General features: G+C 43.5%; 1 protein-coding gene across 1 annotated transcript in view; it reads right to left on the bottom strand.

Annotated features, from left to right (window-relative positions):
- The window catches only part of LOC309564278 (uncharacterized protein), a gene marked incomplete at its 5' end in the record, with an annotated part of 170,258 nt that overhangs the window by 98,674 nt on the left and 47,857 nt on the right, over positions 1 to 23,727 (bottom strand). Inside the window, one exon of the mRNA XM_082268899.1 lies at positions 23,053 to 23,529. Within this exon, the coding sequence (XP_082125025.1) occupies positions 23,053 to 23,529 (477 nt within the window). The remainder of the gene's footprint in view (positions 1 to 23,052; positions 23,530 to 23,727) is intronic.

Genomic DNA, 23,727 nt, shown 5'->3' with positions numbered 1-23,727 from the left:
CCAGACGGAATGACAGCATTTCAAAGGCCAATAATTTTGAAATGCTGGCATTCAGGGCCAGGGATCGCGGGTGGGTAGGGGGGTACTTCCTCTTCCTCTCAAGTGTTTGGGAGATGGAAAGCTGAACGCTTCCACGGGACATTGTGGAGATGGTTGTTGGTGACCCAGGTGGTGGTGTTGCTGACAGATCGTCTGTTTGCGGGGTGGCAGGTGCCGGTATCACTACAGATGTGGCTGGAGTGGCCGAGACTGCAGCAGAAGAGGAAGCAGGATGAGCCAGAGACGTTTCTTGGTTTTGAAGGTGTGTACTCCACTGCAGCTCGTGCTTTGCACTTAGATGCCTGATCATGCAGGTTGTGCTCAGGTTGAGAAGGTTTATGCCTCGCTTCAAGCTCTGATTGCACAGGGTGCAAACCACTCGTGTCCTGTCATCAGCACATTTTCTAAAGAACTTCCACGCTAGAGAACTCCTTTGAGCTGACTTTGGTGCGCTCGTTCCCTTGCTGCGTTGGGCAGTAGCGGGCGTAGTGTCTAGGGCACGGCCGCTCCGCTTCTGCACCCTGCTCCCTCTTCTGCTGTGCTGGTGGCTCTGTGCGACCACCGCCTCTTCCTCCAAACTACTCAGGTCACCTGCATGACGTTCATTCCATGTGGGGTCGAGGACCTCATCGTCCTCCACATCATCTTCCACCCAGTCTTCACCCCTGCCCTCCTTGTCGGTCTCCACAATGCTGAACGCCGCAGCAGTTGGCACCTGCGTTTCGTCATCATCGGAGACGTGCTGCGATGATCCTTGCATGTACTCATCTTGAGAAATAAGTGGTTGGGCATCGCTGCACTCAATCTCTTCCACTTCTGGGGCAGGGCTAGGTGGATGGCCCTGGGAAACCCTGCTGACAGAGTCATCAAAAAGAAGAAGAGACTGCTGTATGGCTTGGGGCTCAGACTGCTTGCCTGATTTGCAAGGGGGTGAGGTGAAAGACGGTTGGACATCGGCTGCAGGTGCCAACTGTGACCTTTCTGCAGTAGACTGGGTGGGAGACAATGTGAAGGAACTGGAGGCACTGTCAGCAGCAAACCAATCTACTATAGCCTCCACTTGTTCTGGCCTCATCACTTCTAGGGGCATATGATGCCCTACCAAATACTGATGCAGGTTCTGTCGCCTACTCACACTTGAGGAAGGTGTTTCACTTGTGCGTGTAGCTGGCACAGATCGACCACGTCCTCTCCTTGCAACAGGAGCTCTAGCAGCAGCACCACCACGACCCAGGCCACGGCCCCTATTTGACGCTCTCCTCATATTTCTGAAATTTAAGATCTTGCCCTAGAAAGGTCTTTATTGAATAGCGGAACAAAAGAACAACAGTATCGCACGGGTGTATCACACAGTCAAATATGCAAACTATGCCGCAATTTAATGTTTTTTACACCAAAAGGGTGTGTATTGAATAGCGGAATAGGATAAAAAAACTGTATCTCACACGTACAAACACAGACTAGGCCCGATTAATTTTTTTCCTACCCTAAAGAGAGGATGAGGAAGAGGAGTATGGAACAGGCAGCACCCTCAAATCTTCAGAAGTATGAGATGAACCCCAAAAACTTGGAAAGGTGGATCTCACACGTACCGACACAGACTATTCCGCAATTTAATTGAGCCACAAAGGTTTTTATTGAATAGCGGAATAGGAAATATGATCAAAAAAAGTGTATGTTTTTCACACGTACAGAAGCACACTAGGCCCCAATTACTATTGTTTGTACACCTAAAAGGATGGATGAGGAGGAGGAGGAGGAGGAGTATAGAACAGGCAGCACCCTCAAAGCTTCAGAAGTATGAGATGAACCCCAAAAACTTGGAAAGGTGAATCTCACACGTACCGACACAGACTATTCCGCAATTTAATTGAGCCCCAAAGGTTTTTATTGAATAGCGGAATAGGAAATATGATCAAAAAAAAGTGTATGTTTTTCACACGTACAGAAGCACACTAGGCCCCAATTACTATTGTTTGTACACCTAAAAGGATGGATGAGGAAGAGGAGGAGGAGGAGTATAGAACAGGCAGCACCCTCAAAGCTTCAGAAGTATGAGATGAACCCCAAAAACTTGGAAAGGTGGATCTCACAGGTACCGACACAGACTATTCCGCAATTTAATTGAGCCCCAAAGGTTTTTATTGAATAGCGGAATAGGAAATATGATCAAAAAAAAGTGTATGTTTTTCACACGTACAGAAGCACACTAGGCCCCAATTACTATTGTTTGTACACCTAAAAGGATGGATGAGGAGGAGGAGGAGGAGTATAGAACAGGCAGCACCCTCAAAGCTTCAGAAGTATGAGATGAACCCCAAAAACTTGGAAAGGTGGATCTCACACGTACCGACACAGACTATTCCGCAATTTAATTGAGCCCCAAAGGTTTTTATTGAATAACGGAATAGGAAATATGATCAAAAAAAGTGTATGTTTTTCACACGTACAGAAGCACACTAGGCCCCAATTACTATTGTTTGTACACCTAAAAGGATGGATGAGGAGGAGGAGGAGGAGTATAGAACAGGCAGCACCCTCAAAGCTTCAGAAGTATGAGATTGTGTTCACTGTACCCCACAAAGATTGTGTTCACTGTACCCCACAAAGATTGTGTTCACTGTACCCCACAAAGGTTTTGTTCACTGCACCCCACAAAGATTGTGTTCACTGTACCCCACAAAGGTTTTGTTCACTGCACCCCACAAAGATTGTCTTCACTGCACCCCACAAAGATTGTGTTCACTGCACCCCACAAAGGTTTTGTTCACTGCACCCCACAAAGATTGTGTTCACTGTACCCCCCCAAAGATTTTGTTCACTGCACCCCACAAGGATTGTCTTCTCTGCACCCCACAAAGATTGTGTTCACTGTACCCCCCAAAGATTTTGTTCACTGCACCCCACAAGGATTGTCTTCACTGCACCCCACAAGGATTGTCTTCACTGCACCCCACAAAGATTGTGTTCACTGTACCCCCACAAAGGTTTTGTTCACTGCACCCCACAAAGATTTTGTTCACTGCACTCCAAAAGGATTGTGTTCACTGCACCCCAAAAAGATTGTGTTCACTGCAGCCCACACACAGAAAAATGGATGTGGATCACTGACACCTGCCTATCTCCTATCCCACACCACACAGCAATATCGATTGTAGTTTGTAGAACACACTTTCCCTAAAATTCAGCAGACTCTGTCCCTAACAGGATTGAGAAGAGATCGTAGATCAGGAGAACTAAGTGCAGACCCCACCCCACACAGCAATATCGATTGTAGTTTGTAGAACACACTGACCCTATAATTCAGCAGACTCTATCCCTAAAATGCCTACAACTCGCCCTGCCTAAACACTCCGACCTGTCCCTCAATTCTATCCGGACACAAATGTTTTTTTCCTGCCTATCTTTCCCTAATCAGCAGCCAGCACGTTGATGTGTGCTCTGTCCCTGATCTAAGCAGCATAATGACGCCGCTGCGGCTGCCTCGAACTTATAAAGACTTGGTCACATGCTTCAGACGGCCAATCACAGCTACTGAAACATTTGCAGGCATGGCTGGGATGGCTTAAGGCACACCAGTTAAACGATTGTTGATTGGCTGTTGAAAGCCCGCCATGAAAAGAGCGCCAAAGCATGCAAAACCCGGAAATAAAACGACCGAACACGGATTTTTACCCGAATATACAGTAAAGTGTCCGTGTTCGTGTTCGGGTAACAAAAATCCAATTATTCGGTACGAACACGAATAATACAGTCCGTGTTCGCTCAACACTAGCCAGGACAATACAAAAAACCCTAAAAAGGACCCTTTATGGGAAAATAGACATTCTGGTGTGATCTGATTTTTTGCCAATTTTTTTTTTTTTTTTAAGAAAGTGGTTAGAATAATAAGATTGGTAATTGTACACAAGATAAATGAATGTATACATAGGGAGAATTAGGTAAAGGGTGAATGTGCAGGTAACATACTGGGAGGATGGAGATGAGGGGTTAATGTGCAAGATAAGGGTGGTGAAGAGTAATATACAGGAAACAAGGAGACAGGCAGGAGATCAGATTACAGAAGAGGTGAAAGGGATAAAAAAAAATTATCACACTGTCAGTAAAAATTCCTCACCATGAATCATCTATAGTGAAGTTCGCTGATCACACCACTTTCGTTGGTCTCAAGGTAATAGTAAGATAATTATTAATGACGAGACAGCTTATGGACAGAAAATTCAACATTTATTTGGGTGGTGTACAGAAAATGATTTGAGGCCCCGTTCACACCTGTGCGATTTTCTGCTTGAAGCTTGTAGCTCTAAAACGCTTAACAAGCCAAATCCTATTCATTTCAATGGCCCCTGTTCAAAATCTGAGAATTCTGTCGCCTGAAGCAAAACGCCAGAGGCTCAAAAAAGTACATGAACATTTTTTGGCAGATTCCAAATGTTTTTGGCCTCATAGACTTCAATAGAAACGCCTGATTAAGCAGATTATGAGCGTTTTGCTCAAGTAACAGCTCTCCACCCCTAATTTCCTCTCCCTCTCCTCCCCCCCAGTGCTTTCTATTGGCCAAACAAAATCGCCTGAAGCTGTAAAACGCCTGTAATACACTTCTAAAACGCTTTAAATAAACTTATGAAAAGCTGAAAAAAAAAAATCTGAAAAACGCCAGTAAATTGATAGGTTCAGATGTGAATGGAGCCGAATACTCAATACTTTGAAAATGAAAGAAATAATTGTGGAATATATAAAATCAAGAAAGATCAATCATTGCCTGGTAGGCACTGGAAGGATAGCTCGGCCCCTAGCCCTTCAGAAGTACTAGCACAAGTTAATTTGAACCACCAGTATGAACGTCTCTTGGCAGCCAGGACCCGTGCATCACTGACTTTGTTTGATAAGCAATGGGAAGCTTGAATGAATTGGTATGCTTGATGCTATATCTAATGTAATCTTTCTTCTAGTCCCTATACCTTGGAAAGTCGACTCTAAGCCATATACTCAAAGAGATGTCTAATTTGTTACTTTGTTAATGAATATTAATATGTAACTGATCTTCGCATGATGCGACTGTTCTTGCTTGTTCATTTGTTTATGTTTATATTTGTTAAATTTCAATAAATATTATTTGGCGAATCATTGCCTGGTAAATACTGTATAGGTGGTGAGGAGGTGGAAAGGGTGGACACTATAACATTTTTGGAAGTGCATATTACAAGGGAGTTGTCATGGTCTCAAAATATTTGTTTTCTAGTGAAAAAAAAGCACAGCAGAGAGTGGTTTTCCTTCGGAGATTGAAGCAGGCTGGATTTCCCTTAAAGGCAAAATCTAACTTACGCTAAACCTGCTCTCTGCCACATTCTAACCATAATGCATCTTACTCTGTAAAGCAAAAATCACTGTACTTACCTATTCTGCAGCCGATCCGGTCCAGTCCCGTGCTGAGCTGAGCTGTCAGCGGCAGCTTCAGCATGGAGGTGGGTGCAGGAGAGGCACTCGACAGCGGAAGCCTCATAGTAAGTCTATAGGTGACGTCACTTCCCATTCATTTCACTTCCGTTGTTGGTCCTCTCCTGCACACAGCATCCGCCGCTGGAGACCGGACTGGCGTACAGCGATTTTTGCTTTACAGGGTTAGATAGATTAGGTTTAGAATGTGGCAGAGAGCAGGTTTAGCGTTAGTTAGGTTTTGCCTGGACTCATCCTTTAAGGCTTCTGGTCAATTTCTATCATTGTACTATCAAGAGTATTCTTCTCCATTGCATTGTAGTGCGGTATGCCAGCTACAGTGTGGAGGATAAAAAGTGCCTCTCTCATGTGGCAAAAACAGCACAGCAGATCATAGGTACACAGCTACCAAGTTTAGACACGGCATATGTCAGCTGAATAAAGAAGCTGGCAAAAGCTGTTAGTAGTGATCCAACCCATCCAGGTTACAGTGGAGTTGATTTACTAAAACTGGAGTGTACAAAATCTGGTGCAGTTCTGCAAAGAAACCAATCAGCTTCCAGGTTTCTTTGTCAAAGGTTAATTGAACAAGCTGAAGTTAGAAGCTGATTGGCTACCATGCACGGCTGCACCAGATTTTCTACTCTCCAATTTAAGTAAATCAACCCCAGTACGTTTGTCTCGTTGCCATCAGGAGAAATATATGACATGATATATATACGCACACTAATCGCTTAACCGCTTGCCGACTGCTCACAGTATATTTACTGCGGCAGTCAGCCCCTCACAGGCAGAGTGACGTAGGTCTACGTCGCTAGCCTGTGAGGCTCTGGGGAGTGAGCGCGCGCCCGCGGAGGCGCGCTCCCGCGCGGTCACGGACCCCCCCCGCGCGTGTGACTGGCGGACCCGATGTCCGCCGGTCACTCGGCGATCGGCGGGGGAGTGGGAGAAAGTCAGGCGGCTTGTGTAAACAAGCCACCTGTCATTCTCCTCGGTGTAAAGACACTGATCACACGAATCTACTATGTAGATCCGTTGATCAGTGTCCTTACAGTTCAAGCCACAGCCAATCACAGTAGAAAGCACGCCCCTAGGGACACACACAGCCCCTCCCTCCCAAATAAAGTTAACCCCTTCACTACCAGTGTATTTTTACAGTAACAGTGCATATGTATAGCACTGATTACTGTAGAAATGTCACTGGTAACCCCAAAAATGTCAGTCAAGGGTCCGATCTGTCCGCCCCAATGTCGCAGTACGGCAAAAAAAATCGCAGATCGCCGCCATTACGCGTTAAAAAAAAAACAACAAAAATGACAAAAATCTTTCCCTTTGTTCGTAAACGCGATAACTTTTGCGCAAACCAATAAAAATACGCTTTTTGCGATTTTTTTTACCAAACATATGTAGCATAAAACAAATTACCTGAAAATGTTAAATTTTGATTTTTACATTTTTTTTGGGGAATTTCATATAAAAAATGTGAAAAATATTGTTATTTTTGCAAAATGTACGCTCTTTTTTTGTTTATAGCGCAAAAAGTAAAAAGCGCACAGGTGATCAAATACCACCAAAAGAAAGCTCTGTTTATGGGAAAAAAAGGACGTCAAATTCGTTTAGGTACCTCGTCGCACGACCGCGCAATTGTCCGTTAAAGTCACGCAGTGCCGAATCGCAAAATACCCCCTGGTCGTTTAGCAGGAAAATCCTCCGGGTCTTAAGTGGTTAAAGTATAATTTTTTTCCCTAGGGCTGTATTGTCTATAACCCCACCAGGTACTTCATTTTAGGAATTTTATGTGAAATGTTATCTTTAAAAACATTTTATATTTTGTTATATTTAATGGCTTCCCACCCAGCCACTGCACATAAATGGCCGGGTGGGAGCTTTGCCGTTCTGACAGGACGTACCCGAACGTCCCCTCAGAATGGGGCAGCGCAGTGGCGCCATCCTGTGATGGCTGTATCCCTTGGACATAGCACATCACAGATCGGGACATTGGTTGATCACGTGATGGCTGTGTCCAATCACAGCCATCACACAGTATAAACAGAGACACGTGTCTCTGTGTTGGCTGTCCCCGCTGAACTCAGATAAAGCTCAGTGCTGGGGGGGGGGGGATGCTGCAGCCTATTACATTCTTGTGTAGCTGATGATTTTAGTGTTCAGCTACACAGAGTGATCACGGACTGCAGCCATCCCACACCACTGCACCAAGCACAATCTGTCCCTGTTCAAGTGTCCCATCAACATCTGTACCAGTGCACAAAACACCTGTTACAGTGTACCAGTGTCCCATCAACATCTGTCTCAATGTACTAATGTCACGTCAACATCTGTCACAGTGCACCAGTGCACAAAAACATCTGCAATAGTGTTCCATTGCCACACAACATCTGTCGGTGAACCTAGTGGATCGTCAACATCTGCCGGTGTCTGCCGCTGGATGATCAAAATCTGTCACAGTGTACAAGTGCATAAAAATTTCTGTCAGTGTACAAGTACACAAAAACATCTGGCAGTGTGCTAGTGTCCTACCAATAAATAAATAAAAAATTTGAAGCGCCTCTATGTGCAAAGGTGAACGCACACATTGGTCCCATATGCATACGTAAACGGCAATCGCACCACACATGTGAGGTATCGCCGAAAACATCAGAGCGAGAGCAAGAATTCTAGCACCAGACCTCCTCTGTATCTTTAAACTAATTACATGTAAAGGCTTAAAAAAGATCGCCTATGGAGATATTTAAATACCAAAGCTTGGCACCATTTCACAAGCGCATGAAATTTTAAAGCGTGACGTCTTCAGTTTCTATTTACTCTGCGTAACACCATATTTTATATTTTAACAAAAAATTGGGTATTATATTGTGTTTGTGTGCATAAAAGTCATTAAAGGGTATTTTTGAGTTGATGTGTAAAATTGCAATAGAAAAACTTCTGCTGAAAATACCGTGAGAAATACAAATTTGCAAAATCTACCATTTTATTCTCTAGGCCCTCTGTTAAAATATATATATCGTTTGGGGGTTCTAAGTAATTTTCTAGCAAAAATACTGATATTTACTTGTAAACAAAAAGTGTCAGAAGGAGGCATGGTCTTAAAGTGGATAATACCTGAAGGTGCTACTTAGATATTGGGTCTGCGAAAAAGTCTCACACACGTGGTATCACCATACCCAGGAGGACTAGCAGAATGTGTTTTGGTATGTAGTTGCAAGTATGCCTATGCCGTGTGTGATAAATAACTTAATATGACATTTTTTGTGAAAAAAAACATGTATTTTTATTTCTTAATCTTCTAAAGATCTGTGGAAGAACATTACAACTTCAAAAAACTCACTATGCGTCTTACTTAATACCTTGGACTATCTACTTCCCAAGTAATTTGGGGGGTATCTGTACTGTCTTAGCATGTTAAGGCCTCAGTACATCAGGTGTGATCAATTTTCAATCATTTGTACCATAGTTTGTAGACTATAAAGTTCACAGAGACCAAATATTATGCACTGATTTGGGTTGTTTTTACCAAAGAAATGTAATAGTAAACATTTTGGTCATAATTGATGAAAAAAATTGAATTGCTAAATTTTTTAACAGAAGCTTAAAAAAACACGCTTTTTTTTTTAAACTTTAAAACAAATGTCAGTGTTTCATTTATAGCAAAAAAAACAGTAGTGATCAAACACCACCAAGAGAAATCTATAAGTAATCTATTACTTAGGTAATAGATTGAGGAAAAGGACCTCCAAGGTGGTTTTCTCTGAAATACTGCCTGTACCTCGAGCCACACAGGAGAGGCAGAAGGAGCTTAGGGAAGTTAACAAGTGGCTGAGGAATTGGTGTAGGAAGGAGGGGTTTGGGTTCCTGGAGAACTGGGCTGACTTCTCAGTCGGCTACCGGCTCTTTAGTAAGGATGGGCTGCACCTTAATGGGGACGGTACAGCTCTTTTGGGGAGAAAGATGGCCACCGAGTTGGAGGGGCTTTTAAACTAGGAGACGGGGGGAGGGCTCAGAAATAGAATCAGTCAGGAGGGAGCAGAGGACTGAAGGCAGTTGTAGGGTCAATAGCGACAGTAGGTCAACAACATCAATTGGCGGGTCTGTGCGGGAGAACAGCAGACCAAACAGAAATAAACAAAACCGCCAATCACGTTTAACTTCCGTAAAACTAAGAGGGGTATATGCTAATGCCAGGAGCCTAGCTAATAAGATGGATGAGTTGGACATGTTAGTACATGAGGAGGACATAGACCTTGTGGGAATAACGGAGACTTGGTTCGACCCCTCACATGACTGGCTGGCCAATATCCAAGGGTATTCGGTGTACCGGAAGGACAGGGTTGGTAAAAGAGGGGGAGGGGTATGTCTCTATGTCAAGAACAATATAAAGGTGCTAGAAAGGAGTGACATTACGGATGGGATGAGCATGGATTTAGAATCTGTGTGGGTTGAACTCGATAGGGAAGAAGATAAGGGAAAAGTAGTTGTGGGGGTTTGCTATAGGCCACCTAACCAAGGGGAGGAGGTAGAGCTGGAATTTTTAGCACTAATAGGTAAAGCGGCAAAACTAGGATCAGTCATCATATTGGGGGACTTCAATTATCCCGACATTGACTGGGAAGAGGGGACTGCACACTCGCATAAGGCCCGGCTATTCACGGAAACCTTACAGGATAACTACATGTCGCAGTTGGTGGATTCCCCTACTAGAGAGAATGCTATCCTGGATCTATTGATCACTAATGACCCAGACATAATCTCGGAGGTAGGAGTCCAGGACAACCTGGGCTCTAGCGATCACAGGATGATCACATTTAGTATAAATAACAATATAAAAAGGCAAGTGGGGAACATAAGAACCCTAAACTTCAGAAGGGCAGACTTTCCAAAATTGTACTCATTGATGGAAAGGGTAAACTGGGACCAAACCCTGGGATCACTGACCACAGAGGAAAAATGGGAATGCTTTAGAACAATATTAAGCAAAGGCATCTTGCAGTGCATTCCTATGGGGAATAAATTTAGAAGAGACAAAGCCAAACCTGGCTGGCTAAACCGTAGCGTTAAAAAACTTATTAGGGGAAAAAAATTGGCCTTCAAGAAATATAAATCAGAGGGCACCGTATCGGCCTTCCAGCAATACAAGGAGGAAAATAAGAAGTGTAAACACGAAATCAAGATGGCTAAAATCAACTTTGAGAGACAAATAGCGGAGGATAGTAAAAAAAACCCAAAGAAATTCTTTAAATATATCAACAGCAAAAAAACTAGGGCAGAGCATATTGCACACATAATTAGCGATGATGGGAGGATGGTTACAGAGGACACTGAAAAAGCAACCGTGCTGAATTCTTTTTTCTCGTCAGTCTTTACGCAGGAAAAGGAAGGGTACACTGACCATGACTGTATGGTTAGTAGTAATACACAGGACTTGCCACTATGGCTAACAGAGGGGGAAATCAGGGAAAGACTGGATAAACTTAACACAAACAAATCACCAGGCCCGGATGGCGTACATCCGAGAGTGCTCAAGGAACTCAGTATGGTTATATCTAGACCACTGTCCCTGATCTTTGCTGACAGTATTAGGACAGGAGATGTACCAGGGGATTGGAGGAAGGCTAACGTGATTCCGATATTCAAAAAGGGCCAGAGACATATCCCGGGAAATTATAGGCCTGTCAGTCTGACATCAATAATATGTAAACTTTTGGAGGGGATGATAAGGGACTATATCGTAGAGTATGCTAAAGACAACAACATCATCAGTAGTAACCAGCACGGGTTTACAAATGGGCGATCTTGTCAAACCAATCTCTTAGCATTCTACGAGGAAGTGAGCTGTGAGCTAGATAGGGGGAGACCAGTGGATGTGGTGTACTTGGATTTCGCTAAGGCGTTTGATACAGTTCCCCACAAGCGCTTAATTTATAAAATAAGGTCTGCAGGTATCGACAGCAGGGTTTGCTCTTGGATACGGAATTGGCTAAAAGGCCGTGTCCAAAGGGTAGTAATAAACAGCGCATACTCAGACTGGTCTGAGGTAGTAAGCGGGGTGCCCCAGGGCTCAGTCCTGGGACCAACCTTGTTCAATTTATTCATAAACAGCATTGAGGAAGGGATCAGTAGTTCGTTATCAGTTTTTGCAGATGACACAAAATTGGCCAGGGCAATAACTGCACAGCATGAAGCAGATATCCTACAGAATGACCTGGACAAAATTACGGAGTGGGCAACGACATGGCAAATGAGGTTTAATGTGGAGAAGTGTAAGGTTTTGCACTTGGGGACCAAAAACATAAAAACACAATACACGTTAGGAGGGGAACCCTTGGGGGAATCAAAAATGGAGAAAGATCTGGGAGTCTTAGTTGATGATAGATTAGGCAACAGCATGCAATGCCAAGCGGCAGCTTCCAAAGCCAACAGAATATTAGCATGCATAAAGAAAGGGATGTATTCCAGAGATAAGACTATAATCCTTCCACTTTATAAAACTCTGGTCCGACCGCATCTGGAGTATTCTGTCCAGTTCTGGTCGCCAGTCCTCAGGAGGGATGTGTTGGAGCTGGAGAAAGTCCAGAGAAGGGCAACTAAACTGATTAGGGGGTTGGAGGACCTTACCTATGAAGAGCGGCTGCAATCGCTCGATTTATTTTCCCTGGAGAAAAGACGTCTGAGAGGGGACATGATAGCAATTTATAAATATCTTAATGGGGATCTCAGCTTAGAAGAAAAGCTGTTCATTCGAAGGAATTGCATGAGGACTCGAGGACATACAATGCGATTAGAGGAGAAGCGTTTTAACCTCAGGCAACGTGGGGGGTTCTTTACTGTTAGGGCTACAAGATTGTGGAATTGTCTACCACAAGAGGTGGTTTCTGCGTGTAGTATGGTGACTTTCAAAAGACTCTTAGACTCTTAGACTTACATCTCAAGGATCAGGAGATTGAGGGCTGTTAGATGATTACAGTCACACACACCTACACAGGTTGAACTGGATGGACTATTGTCTTTATTCAACCTCACCTACTATGTAACTATGTAACTATGTAACTATGAAAGCTCGATTTGTCCAAAAAAATAAAAATTGTCATTCAAAGTGCGATAGCACTGGAAGCTGAAAATTGGCCTGGGCAGGAAGAGGGTAAATGCGCCTGGTATTGAGGTGGTTAAGAACAGAAATGTTGGCATGTGCTAGGAGTAAGTATGTGTGGTTGTGCTGAGAAATGTTTTTAAATTGCTGTTGTAAAGAGTATCTTGATACATTTTGTTGTATGTATACAATGAAAATATGTATACAATGAAAATAAAGTATTATCTTATCTACTATATAGATCTTTTGATGTAAAATAAAGTTAAAACAGCGCTGGCATCATAAAAAAAATGCATAAAACTAATAAATATACTATGTAGGTGCAAAGTGGTCAATATGAATATAAATAAAAACCATCTATGAATCACAGTAATAATATAATATTCAAGCGATAAATCAACATAAAAAAGGAATATTCTTATAAAAAGTCCTTAAATATTGGTGTGATAGGTATAAGGTCCGATCAAAATGGTGCTCAGGTGAGTGACCCATTCTTCCAGGTCCCCTACTCACCACAGATATTGTGAAGGAATGTGATGAACACTTGTGAATTAAGCAAAATGTCTATTTTTCTAATGTCTGTTTCTCTATACATGTACATATCTTCCTTACTCAAAATGGCTGTTACTAGATACCTACTCGCCCCCGCCCAGCGAGATGGAATGTGAAAAGAAAGATGGAGCCTTAGCACAGTGCCTTCAAAAGAAGATAACATTCATGAACTCGAAGGGGACCACCTTATAACGGACCTGACTAATCAGAAAGCTGCAAATATTCAGTATTATGCTAATATTATGCTTATGACGTACTAACATATGACACCGCCTACTAACTATATAATATACTGTCCATTAGAAATAAAAGTAGTATCATTTACCTGAACAATGTGTGTCAGTCTATGATATCCCCGTGCATGCACTATAATTACCTATTTAATCAGATCCAGCAGCAAGAAATCTATTTTGAACCTGATTGAGGTTCCGTAACCTTTACAATATGTATAATAAGCGCTTGAAATAATCGTATGCGGTTGTGGCAACCAGGCTCCAATGGTATTGCTCCCAAGGAATGAGGAAAGCCTTAATTAGGATCACTCCAAACAGGTCTCCGTTTTCATCCAAATGAAAAGAAAAGAAGGGGGTCGATAGTGTAATACGTTTTTATATTTTTTATTCCCCCAAAGCATAAGTTATACTTACAGACATGTATAATGTACTCGCATTGGATACAATGGATGAGGTACGCCCTATAGATCTTCTGCTGCTGCTAACCCATTCATTCATTCATTCATTCGGAAACCAGAAAGCAATTTAAGAAATGTAAAAACATATTTAAAACAAGTAAATATAATGTAGCTTCTTATCTATTTACCAAGGCTAGCAGCATAAGGATTCTAAATGGTTACTGCAATGTTGATTAAGGGAGGCCTGGAGTAAAAAGAAGCAAGACATCAATGGAGGGTCGGAATGACAGGGGTTAAAGGGTCAGGAGGGCCAAAAATAGTTAAATATGTTAGTTATATAATTGGGTTTTAATTGGTTTAGGAGGGGGAGTAGGTAAGGTATGGGAGGAGTTGCAGGGGGGTGGATGGGCAGAAGGGAGGGCTTTCTTCAGTCGAAGGGAGATCAGCCAGGGGAAAACTTCCCTCTCACCCGCCCTGTTATTTTGCTCCCCTTTAATTGTGTAATTTATTGGGATTGGGGGATTGGGTCGCTTGTTTTTTAAGCAGATGGCGGGGTTCAAGGTCCTTGTAGTTTACTGTGGGCACTGAAATGTACTTGGTAGGGACCCATCCGAGGTACGGATCCCCGTTGTTATAATAGAGGTATCTGCGGCTGGTTGTCTCAGAGTCGGTGGTGTTGCGGCTGGATGCCTGTAGTAGGTCGCAGGTATTTTTCTTCTGGTGAGTGAGGCCTACGAAAGACCTTGAGGCTCCAGTTCTACTGTATTTTACATTGTATTCATGTTGTTATGTTTTATGTTATTTATTCCATTGGTTAATAAAAGGTCGCTTTGGCCTTTAACTCCAGTTGGTTGTAAGCGTGGTTATTAAAGAGGTTGTACACCAAGAAATTTTTTTTTTGTCTTCTTTACAACCTGAAAGAGAAACCCATAATGAGCTAGTATGCATCGCATACTAGCTCATTATGAAATACTTACCTTAGAACGAGCCCCCGCCGTGCCGTCCGCTTACCTGTATGACGGGCGACATGTATAGTCGCCCGTCTTCCGGGATCGCGGCATCCGGCCATCTGATTGGCCGGAGCCGCGGTGACGTCACTCCCGCGCACGCGCGCAGGAGCCGACGGTCACGGCACGGGGCTCTGAAGGAACGGCACGATCTGCCGTTCCTTCAGAGCGCATGCGCCAGTGACGTCACTGGCTGCATTAAAGGTAAATATCTCCTAAACGGTACATGTTTAGGAGATATTTACAGTACCTATAGGTAAGCCTTAATATAGGCTTACCTATAGGTACAACTTCCTGAGGAGGGTTTACTTCCTCTTTAATGGGTTAGAGGGAGTAGTATTAGCCAAAGTGGTCAAGAGACATCTTTAGTACCCTAGTCAAGAGCATTTCTTCAGAGCAGGCCCATTTAGTTATTAACTGACAATAGGGGCAGGAAATACTCATTGATTAAAGCTCACCCAGATAAGTAATATGGAACACAAAACACAAATTACTACTTTTCTGGCATTGTTTTATACTTGGACTGGATAGGCATATAATCTATAATACAATAATGAAAGATAGTCATGTTTCTGTGCAGACTCTGGAAAAATGTTCCTGCACTGAACTCAATTCAGACTCATTTATCTATAATTTTCACCAGTACTGATCCATTCATGGAAATACATTATTTTTTTTTTTTTTTTTATATGTTCTACAATGTATCATACAGTGTTTTAAAGCTGCTGTATTTTTGTTACTTGTTAGCAATAACTTGGTTTACTTTTACACCCTTTGTGTGAATTTGAACTATTACAATTTTAACTAGTTTTTTTTTTTTACATTGATAAAATAAAAGTATAAAACCATGCACATTTTTGTGTGAATGGTTTGCTTCTTTAAATATTTGTCATCAAAAACTTCTCAAGTTATATTTAGCATTTTGTGACCAGTATTAAAGTAGGGGTGGACTATTATTAGAAGTGAAACCTTGCAATAACAGCAGAGAGGTACATTTTTGCACCAGGAGTAAATGTTTTTAGAAAATGGCTTTCAAAAACTAATTTAAAAAATTGTGTTTCTAATGAAACTGGCCTATAACCTGAAGCTAACATCTTCCAATCCCAAAATGTAACCTCATCCCTAAAAATTAACCTTTAATTGTCCTTCAATTTTTTATCTGTACAATTAGCTTAAAGTATATGTTAACCCTCGCCTTGTAAAACAACCTATTCAGTTTAGAACATTAATGAAAGGCAATACACTTCTGTATACCTATATAAAAAATAAAAAAAAATTATAACTAATTTTTCCCCTTTTTTTTTTTGATCATCACATATCCTCAGTTTTCAGCTACATAAGGAGCACAGAGAGCTAGGGGAGGAGAAATAGCAGCACACTGATCTTATCAGTGAATGGCTAAGCAGGAAGGAAGGGGGGGGGGGGGTGAGCATAAGTCTGATCATTGGAGGAGAGCAGGCTGAATTTCCAGCAGAAAAATGAATTCTGTGCTCTAGTGCCTATTGTGGTCAGTTTTTAATAGGACTGGCAGGAACACAAGGGATTTCATGCAAATGAAGCACTGCAAAGAGAACAGGATATGTTTTCAAATAGGCAAATATCAGGAATATGAAATGTTGGGGTAACATATTCCTTAACCACTTGCCGACCAGCCTCCGTACATATACTGCAGCAGGTAGGCTCATTCACTCGAGCGCGCGTCCATTCGCCACAGGGGACACTGATCTGTGAGTGTGGCTGGGCACCCACGATCGCTCCCCATGAACACAGAACGGCGGTCTACCGTTGTAAACATGGTAGACCGCTGTTCTATCAGCAATGAACACGGGGCTCCTGTATTCCTCCTATTTAGAAACACAGGTCTCTGTGTTCATTTCATAAGCTCATCCCCCACACAGTTAGAAAGCACCCCTAGGGACACATTTAACCCTTTGATCGCCCCTGGTGTTAACCCCTTCCCTGCCAGCGTCATTAGTACAGTAACACTGCATATTTTTAGCACTGATTACTGTAGTAATGTCACTGGTCCCCCCAAAAGTGTCAAAAATGTCAGTTAGGGGTCCGATCTGTCGCAGTCCTGCTAAAAATCACTGATTGCTGCCATTACTAGTAAAAATAAATAAATAAAAATTACATAAATCTTTCCCCTAGTTTGTAGACACGATAAATTTTGTGCAAACCAATCAATATACTCTTATTGGGATTTTTTTTTTTTACCAGAAATTAGTGGCAGAATACAAATTGGCCTAAAATTATGAAAAAATTAGATTTTTAGATTTTTTTCTATTAGGAATGTTATATAGCAGAAAGTAAAAAAAATGGATTTTTGTAAAATCTTACCGTAAAATCCTTTTCTCTTAGCTCATTGACAGACGTAGTCCTCGGTGATACAGCACCTTCGGGTTATGTTGCCTCCACAGGAGTAGGACTAGACAGGAAATAAAATGCTCTGGCCACACCCTAGGGGCAGTCCCAGAGGGTATATCCTCTCTCTCTCTGCCTCAGCAAATCAGTTATGTCATAAAAGCAGTCTTTAGAGAATTTAACCCAACCCAACTCAAAAAAACAGAGGGGCGGGTACTACGTCTGTCAATGAGCTAAGAGAAAAGGATTTTACGGTAAGATTTTACAAAAATCCATTTTTCTCTATCGCTCATTGACAGACGTAGTCCTCGGTGATACAGCACCTTCGGGAAGTCCCAGAGCAGTATCACAAATGAGGGGTGGGAAAATGGAAATCAAATCCAAATCTAGAAGGCCCAACCGGTGCCAACTAGAAGTTTACAATGCTCATCCTTAATGATGAGACTCAACAGAAAAAAACCCTCGAGGTAGACCACCGGTCTCCTCAAATTGCGGCCTGCAAAACCTTGCGGCCAAATGAGGCATCCGCCGATGCCATCACATCAATTTTATAAAATTTTGTAAAGGTATGTACCGACTACCAGGTGGCTGCTTTACATACCTGGACCACTGACGCCTGATGGCGAAAGGCCCAGGAAGTACTGAGCGCTCGAGTGAAGTGCGCCCTAACAGGGAACGGAGGATTCCGACCCTTAATAGAATAAGCCTGTACCACCGTCTGACTGATCCATGTAGATATGGTCGCGGCAGACACAGGCAACCCCCTTCAAGGGCTATCCGTGATCACAAAAAGTGAGTCCGTCTTACGAAAACCACTTTAGGAAGGAAGGATGGATTCGGAAGAAGAACCACCTTATCCCTATGAACCACCAGATCTGGGGAACGACAGGATAATGCGGCCAGTTCTGACACCCTGCGTAGAGAAGTAATGGCCACCAAGAAGGCCACCTTCTGGGAATGTAAGCAAGGGAATCTCCCTAATATCTTCAAAGAGAAGTTTCTGAAGAACCGACCACACTAAATTAAGATACCAGGCGGTAAGGGTGTGCGCACTGGCGGAGCCAGATGTCGCACCCCCTGGATGAAAATCCGCACCAAGGAATGATTAGCCAAAGGTTTCTTGAAAGAAGATTGCTAACGCCGAAAACCTGACCCTTGATCGTGCTCAAGGATAGTTTCTGCTCAACCCCTTGTTGCAGACAGACCAAAATTCGGGTCACCGAATAGGTATATGGGGAAAATCCAATAGATTCACACCATGCAATATAAGACTTCCATGTGCTGGAAGTCGCTTTCCTTGCTTTAACTGGAGGTAGGAATAACTGAAGCTGACACTCCCTTGTCCTTCAGTACCTGGGTCTCAATGGCCAGGCCATTAAGCCAGCGACTGTAAAGCAAGATGGAAGATCGGTCCCTGAGACCGCAAATCCTCCCTGAGAGGAAGTCTCCAAGGAGCGTCCGCGACTAGCCTCGCCAAGTCGGCGTACCAGGCTTGACGAGGTCAATCCAGAATTTCCAGAATAACTGGAATTCCCTCCACCTCTATCCTGCGAAGAAGTTCCCGCAGCAACTTGAGAGGATGGAAGGCATGCCGTAGCTGATACTGCCCCCACGGGGCGATCAGCGTTTCTGCTGCGTCCGCTAGAGGATCGTGGCGCGAGCTACAAACCTCCGCACCTTCCTGTTAGGCCAAGGTGCCAACAGATCCACATCCGGGATGTCCCAATGAAGGGACAGCTAGGGAAAAAACCTCTGGATGAAGAGGCCATATGCGATTGGATCCGAATCGGGCTGCTCTAGAGCTGCTCGATCCAGTAAATCAGACAAAATCTGATCGCTCTCAATTCCGATACCCTTATTGGTAATCTGGATACTATCGGAAGAAATGACTTCCCCTGGTTGAGCATCGGAGACTTCCTGGTCCGCTCGCTCAACCGGATCCGATTGTCCAGGGAATCGGAATTCTGATTCCATTAAAAAAGAATCTCCTTCAGGAGAATTCGGGTATGAGACTGGGTATACGGTACTGCCTCTAAGAAGGCCACCATCAGTCCCAGCCAATTGACGGACAGCAACATCCGAATCGTTGACTGAACCTTCTGGAGTTTCCCAGCAAGGGGAAACTCTCTTGCCCAGGATGTATCCAACCTTAAGCCCAGATAGTTCAGTCTCCTGGTGGGAACCAGGGATGATCTTTGGGAAAGCGAAAAAACGCTGATGTCCTGCGATGATGGGGGTATAAAGATAGGCATCCTATATGTCTATGGACGCCAGGAAATCTCTTTTATGCAGGGAGGCCACCACTGTACGGATGGACTCTATTTCTTCCCAAGTCCAGATTTGGACGCACCTTGCCCTCTTTCCTGGGCATTGTGAATAGGTTCGAATAGAACCCCTGAAACCGTTCAATGTTAGAAGGGCAGAATCGCACCGGTGGAAGTGATCGAAACTCGATCCTGTGTCCTCCAGAAACCGGTGAAGACATCCCCCCCCCACCCCAGAGATGGGTAGGGGCGCATCAGGCTATATTCTTCAGGCTTGGCTGAGCCGGACTCTTTGTTTACCCGACCAGCGCCCTTTGAAACCCCTCTAAAGGGGCTTTGGAGGGTTTCGCCTTATCGCCCGCCCTCGCGGAACGAACAACTCTATATGAGCAGAAAAGGAAGGTCCTCGTTAGTTACGAGGTCTTTTTATCCTAACAGTCTGTGGCAAGACAGCAGGTGGTACCGTCTATCCTATAAAGAGGAATTCCTCAAACGGATAGCACCTAGCCATGCGTTTGGAAATAACAGGGGTTCGTTTCAAAACGACCCCATTTGGGTAAAGGAAAATCCTTCGCCCTTTTGGTAGGCTAACAAGTACCAAAAAGGAATCTCAGTCTCAGCTACCTCTGCCGGTGTAACCTCAAGACTAAAGGTTTCCCGGACGGACACAACTAGTGCATCCACCACTCTTGTGCTATGGCGGAGGCAGAAACGTGCTCCTCACTGCTGAGGAGATATTACCTGAGACAACAGCCCCCTAAGAGGGACCTGCACCTGCATTGACCAGTTCCGAATCCGTATCTGAAGTATCTGATAAACAATAGGGGTAGGCGGGGGTCGCTACTTGACCGTCACCTCCACCCGGGATACCAAAGACTCCAAAATTGCCAATAATGCATTAAAAAACAAGTGGGGTACTGGAGGGTCCTGCGGCCACCTTGAGGGGATCAGGTGGGGATACCTATGCGGCAGGGTCAATGATTATACAAGACACTTGCCAGCGACAAAAAATGACAAAGTAAAAAAAAAACTTTTTTTTTTTTTTTTTTTGTGTCCCCCAGTCGCAACAGCGCCCCTCAGTGTTACCTGCCTTTTTGGACCCCACAGAGAGAGAGACAGACCCCAAGGCTCATCCCTGATGCACAGAAGTTTTCATCAGCTTGCTCAGTGCTTGTCTTGTTACAGACAGGAAGTCTTTGGCCCTATTTCCTGGGTAAAAGAGGCGGCTCCGCCCCTTAACACGCCTGCCGGCTCCTCCCCCTGGCTCCATGAGGTGTTTGAGTCACCTCAAACATGGCCGCCCCCATGCTGGAGACACGAGGCTACACCAAAATGGCGGCCTCGTGCGATCTACCAGACAATGGCGGCGGCCTGCACAGAATAGCGGCATGTCTGCAGAAGGATCTCGGCCTCACAACCCTTCACCCTCATGGTGGTCAGCGTGGTCGGAGGTACCGGACCCTAGCGGGCCGTATGCGGACCGCTGCTTAGCTGGAGGAATGATCTGGAATGCAGTATACATGTATAGACATCGCCCTGTGGCTACTGACAGGTAGGATACCTTATACTATCACAGTAAAGTTCTAGTACTGCCACTGACTACAATCATTTACACATCTTTACAATTAGATTGTCAGCTCCCAAACCAAGCCTCCTGGCTTCTTGTACACAAAAATCACACTCAATTAGGGGGATCTGTGACATGTTGCAGGATAGAGGGGAACCCATCCTTACCATTACAGAGAGGGGCCCGCGTTCACCACAAGACCCGTCAGGGGGAAAGGGGGAACATACTACTCACCATACCGGAACCAGGCGGGCGCCAACTCCTGACAGTACCCCTCTCCACCGAGGTAGGAGGGCTGTCGACCAATACGGGCGCCGTGACTCATGGTCTTTGGCGTTTCAGCGAGACGTTTAACTCGCAGGGTCAGTCCCCGTCCAGTGGGACTATGTCGCGGCCGACCCAGCGCGGAGCTATGGCCTGCACGCGCTCGTAGGCTGAACTGGGGTGACCACTGGATCTCAACATCCAGCCCGTCGCCCAGTTCAGCTTTCTTGCTTGAAGATCTCACAGGAACACTGGAGAAAAAAAGCTGTCTTAAAAAATTCTTTTCTAAGAAAAAAAATCCTGCCAGGACCGAAGATCCCAGCAAGGTATCTAGGTCCTTACTCCTGACTAGACAGAAAAAAACTGATTTGCTGAGGCAGAGAGAGAGAGGATATACCCTCTGGGACTGCCCCTAGGGTGTGGCCAGAGCATTTTATTTCCTGTCTAGTCCTACTCCTGTGGAGGCAACATAACCCGAAGGTGCTGTATCACCGAGGACTACGTCTGTCAATGAGCGATAGAGAAATATTGTTTTCTTTTCAGAATTGTCGCTCTAAAAAACGCACAGGTGATCCACTACCACCAAAATAAAGCTCTATTTATGGGGAAAAAATGGACATCAATTTAATTGGGGTACAATGTCGCGCAATCGTCAAGTAAAATAACGCAGTGCCGAATCGCAAAAAAAATGGCCTGGTCATTAGGGGGGAAACCTTCCGGTCCAGAAGTGGTTAAATTGTATTTGTACGGAATTTTTGTTTTTGTTTTTTTTTTACTCTGAATTGAGTTGGGAAGGGTGAGGCTGACCTGCTGTCTGTGTCCCCTTAAGAAAATTCACCCCTCTATTGCACTGATGACCATTGTCATGAGAAAAAAAGGGAAGGTAAATCCAACATTTTCGAGCTGTCCCTAGAATAAGAGGTATGGGGACATCTGTTTCCAATTGTCTAATAGGGAAAATCCCCTTACTTTGGAAGATTGCTTCTAACTTGTTGTGTCTTTGGGACAGGAAGTAATTATTGATACGCAAATTGCAAAAAATAATCTAGTGGGGGTTTTAACCCTTTCATGCTCAATCCAAAACTATAAAAAAAATTGGCTACAGATGAAATAACCCTGAAAATGGAGACCTACCTTTAAACCTAGCCCTAACCATACCTTACAAAACAGATCCTTAACACATAAATTAATACTAAAAGTTAATTGCTTAGCCTCCTAAACTCCAACCATACCATGAGCCTTACCTGACCTAAGACTTCAGATTGTTAGCTGTGCCCCTTTGGCACCTCCTTAGATCCAGGGCCAGCCAGTACATTGAAATTTAACCGCTGACCAAATTGAGATTAGGACCCATCCAAATAATAGAAGTAAGTCATTAACTGAAAAATGATTGCGCATTAGGCCCACTGAATCTTTGCCAAATGGCAACTGACAGTGGCAGGATATAGCCAAGGAAATAGTGAAGATTAAACTTATAGACAGAAGTCAAATCTCTATAGTCATCCTGTGTATGGATCTCAGAGGGAGTCAAGGACACGTCATTTTTCACCATCAAAAATAAACTATTTTAGTGTGCTTAGGGCATGCTAAATTGGCCTCTTAGACCAGCATCATTACATGTCATTTTAACATGCATTATATGCAGCTTGATATTAGGGCCAAAATATTTTCTAATGATGGGATAATAATACCATTGAGGGCTCCCCAAAAGCTCTAGGCACTCGACTCACAAACAAATTTCCCTTATTCTTGTCTGCCATTGTGTCACTTTGTAGAACCAGTTATTCAATCGCTTCCTTCAAAATATGTAAGGAACATATCATTACCTGGATCACTAAGTTCAAGTTTTCTTTTCCTGCCATGTATTGGTATCTTCTGAGTCTTTGTTTGAATTGTTTTGATCAGCTTTGGTAGTAGGTAGGGGTCGTTGACTGCAATTGAGTAACTGTTCTTAACAACAGCTGGAGGTCCAATCGGCGTTGAATCAAATGTCAGAAACACAATCCTATCCAAATATTCGACTCTGAGGAGTAGGTTCCAAAATGCAGAAAAAAACCTGTCCTTATAAACTGGTATAATAGTTGTTGGGATTATAGTAATTGGTTTACTTAAAGCTGTAATAACATGTTCACCACCATATATGTCTCTGGAACCATAGTAACATTTAAATCCATTTAATTCAAGAGGTTTGACAATTTTCTCAGCCATATACTCATCTTTCTCCCTTTGCTTTGGATTCTGTGGTGCTGGTGGAGACACTATGTAAGCGTGATAGCAGTATAGTTCATGGAATAATACACCAGCTGTGAAGAAAATCAAAAAGCAGGATATATAAACAAAGTTCATGTGTATGAAAGTGCACCTGCCAATAATTTTAAAATATACTTATAATTAAATACATTCACAATGAGAGTGGTTAACAAAAGGCGCTCCTAAAGCAGTCTGTGCTCTATAGCAGAACTCCAGCCAAAAATAAAAATAAAAATAAAAAACAATAGTAG

Source organism: Pelophylax lessonae, assembly GCF_965119305.1.
Source record: "Pelophylax lessonae genome assembly, chromosome: 9".
Taxonomy (NCBI): Eukaryota; Metazoa; Chordata; class Amphibia; order Anura; family Ranidae; genus Pelophylax; species Pelophylax lessonae.
The sequence above is the reverse complement of the archived record's forward strand: the minus strand, read 5'-3'. Positions and strand labels throughout refer to the sequence as shown.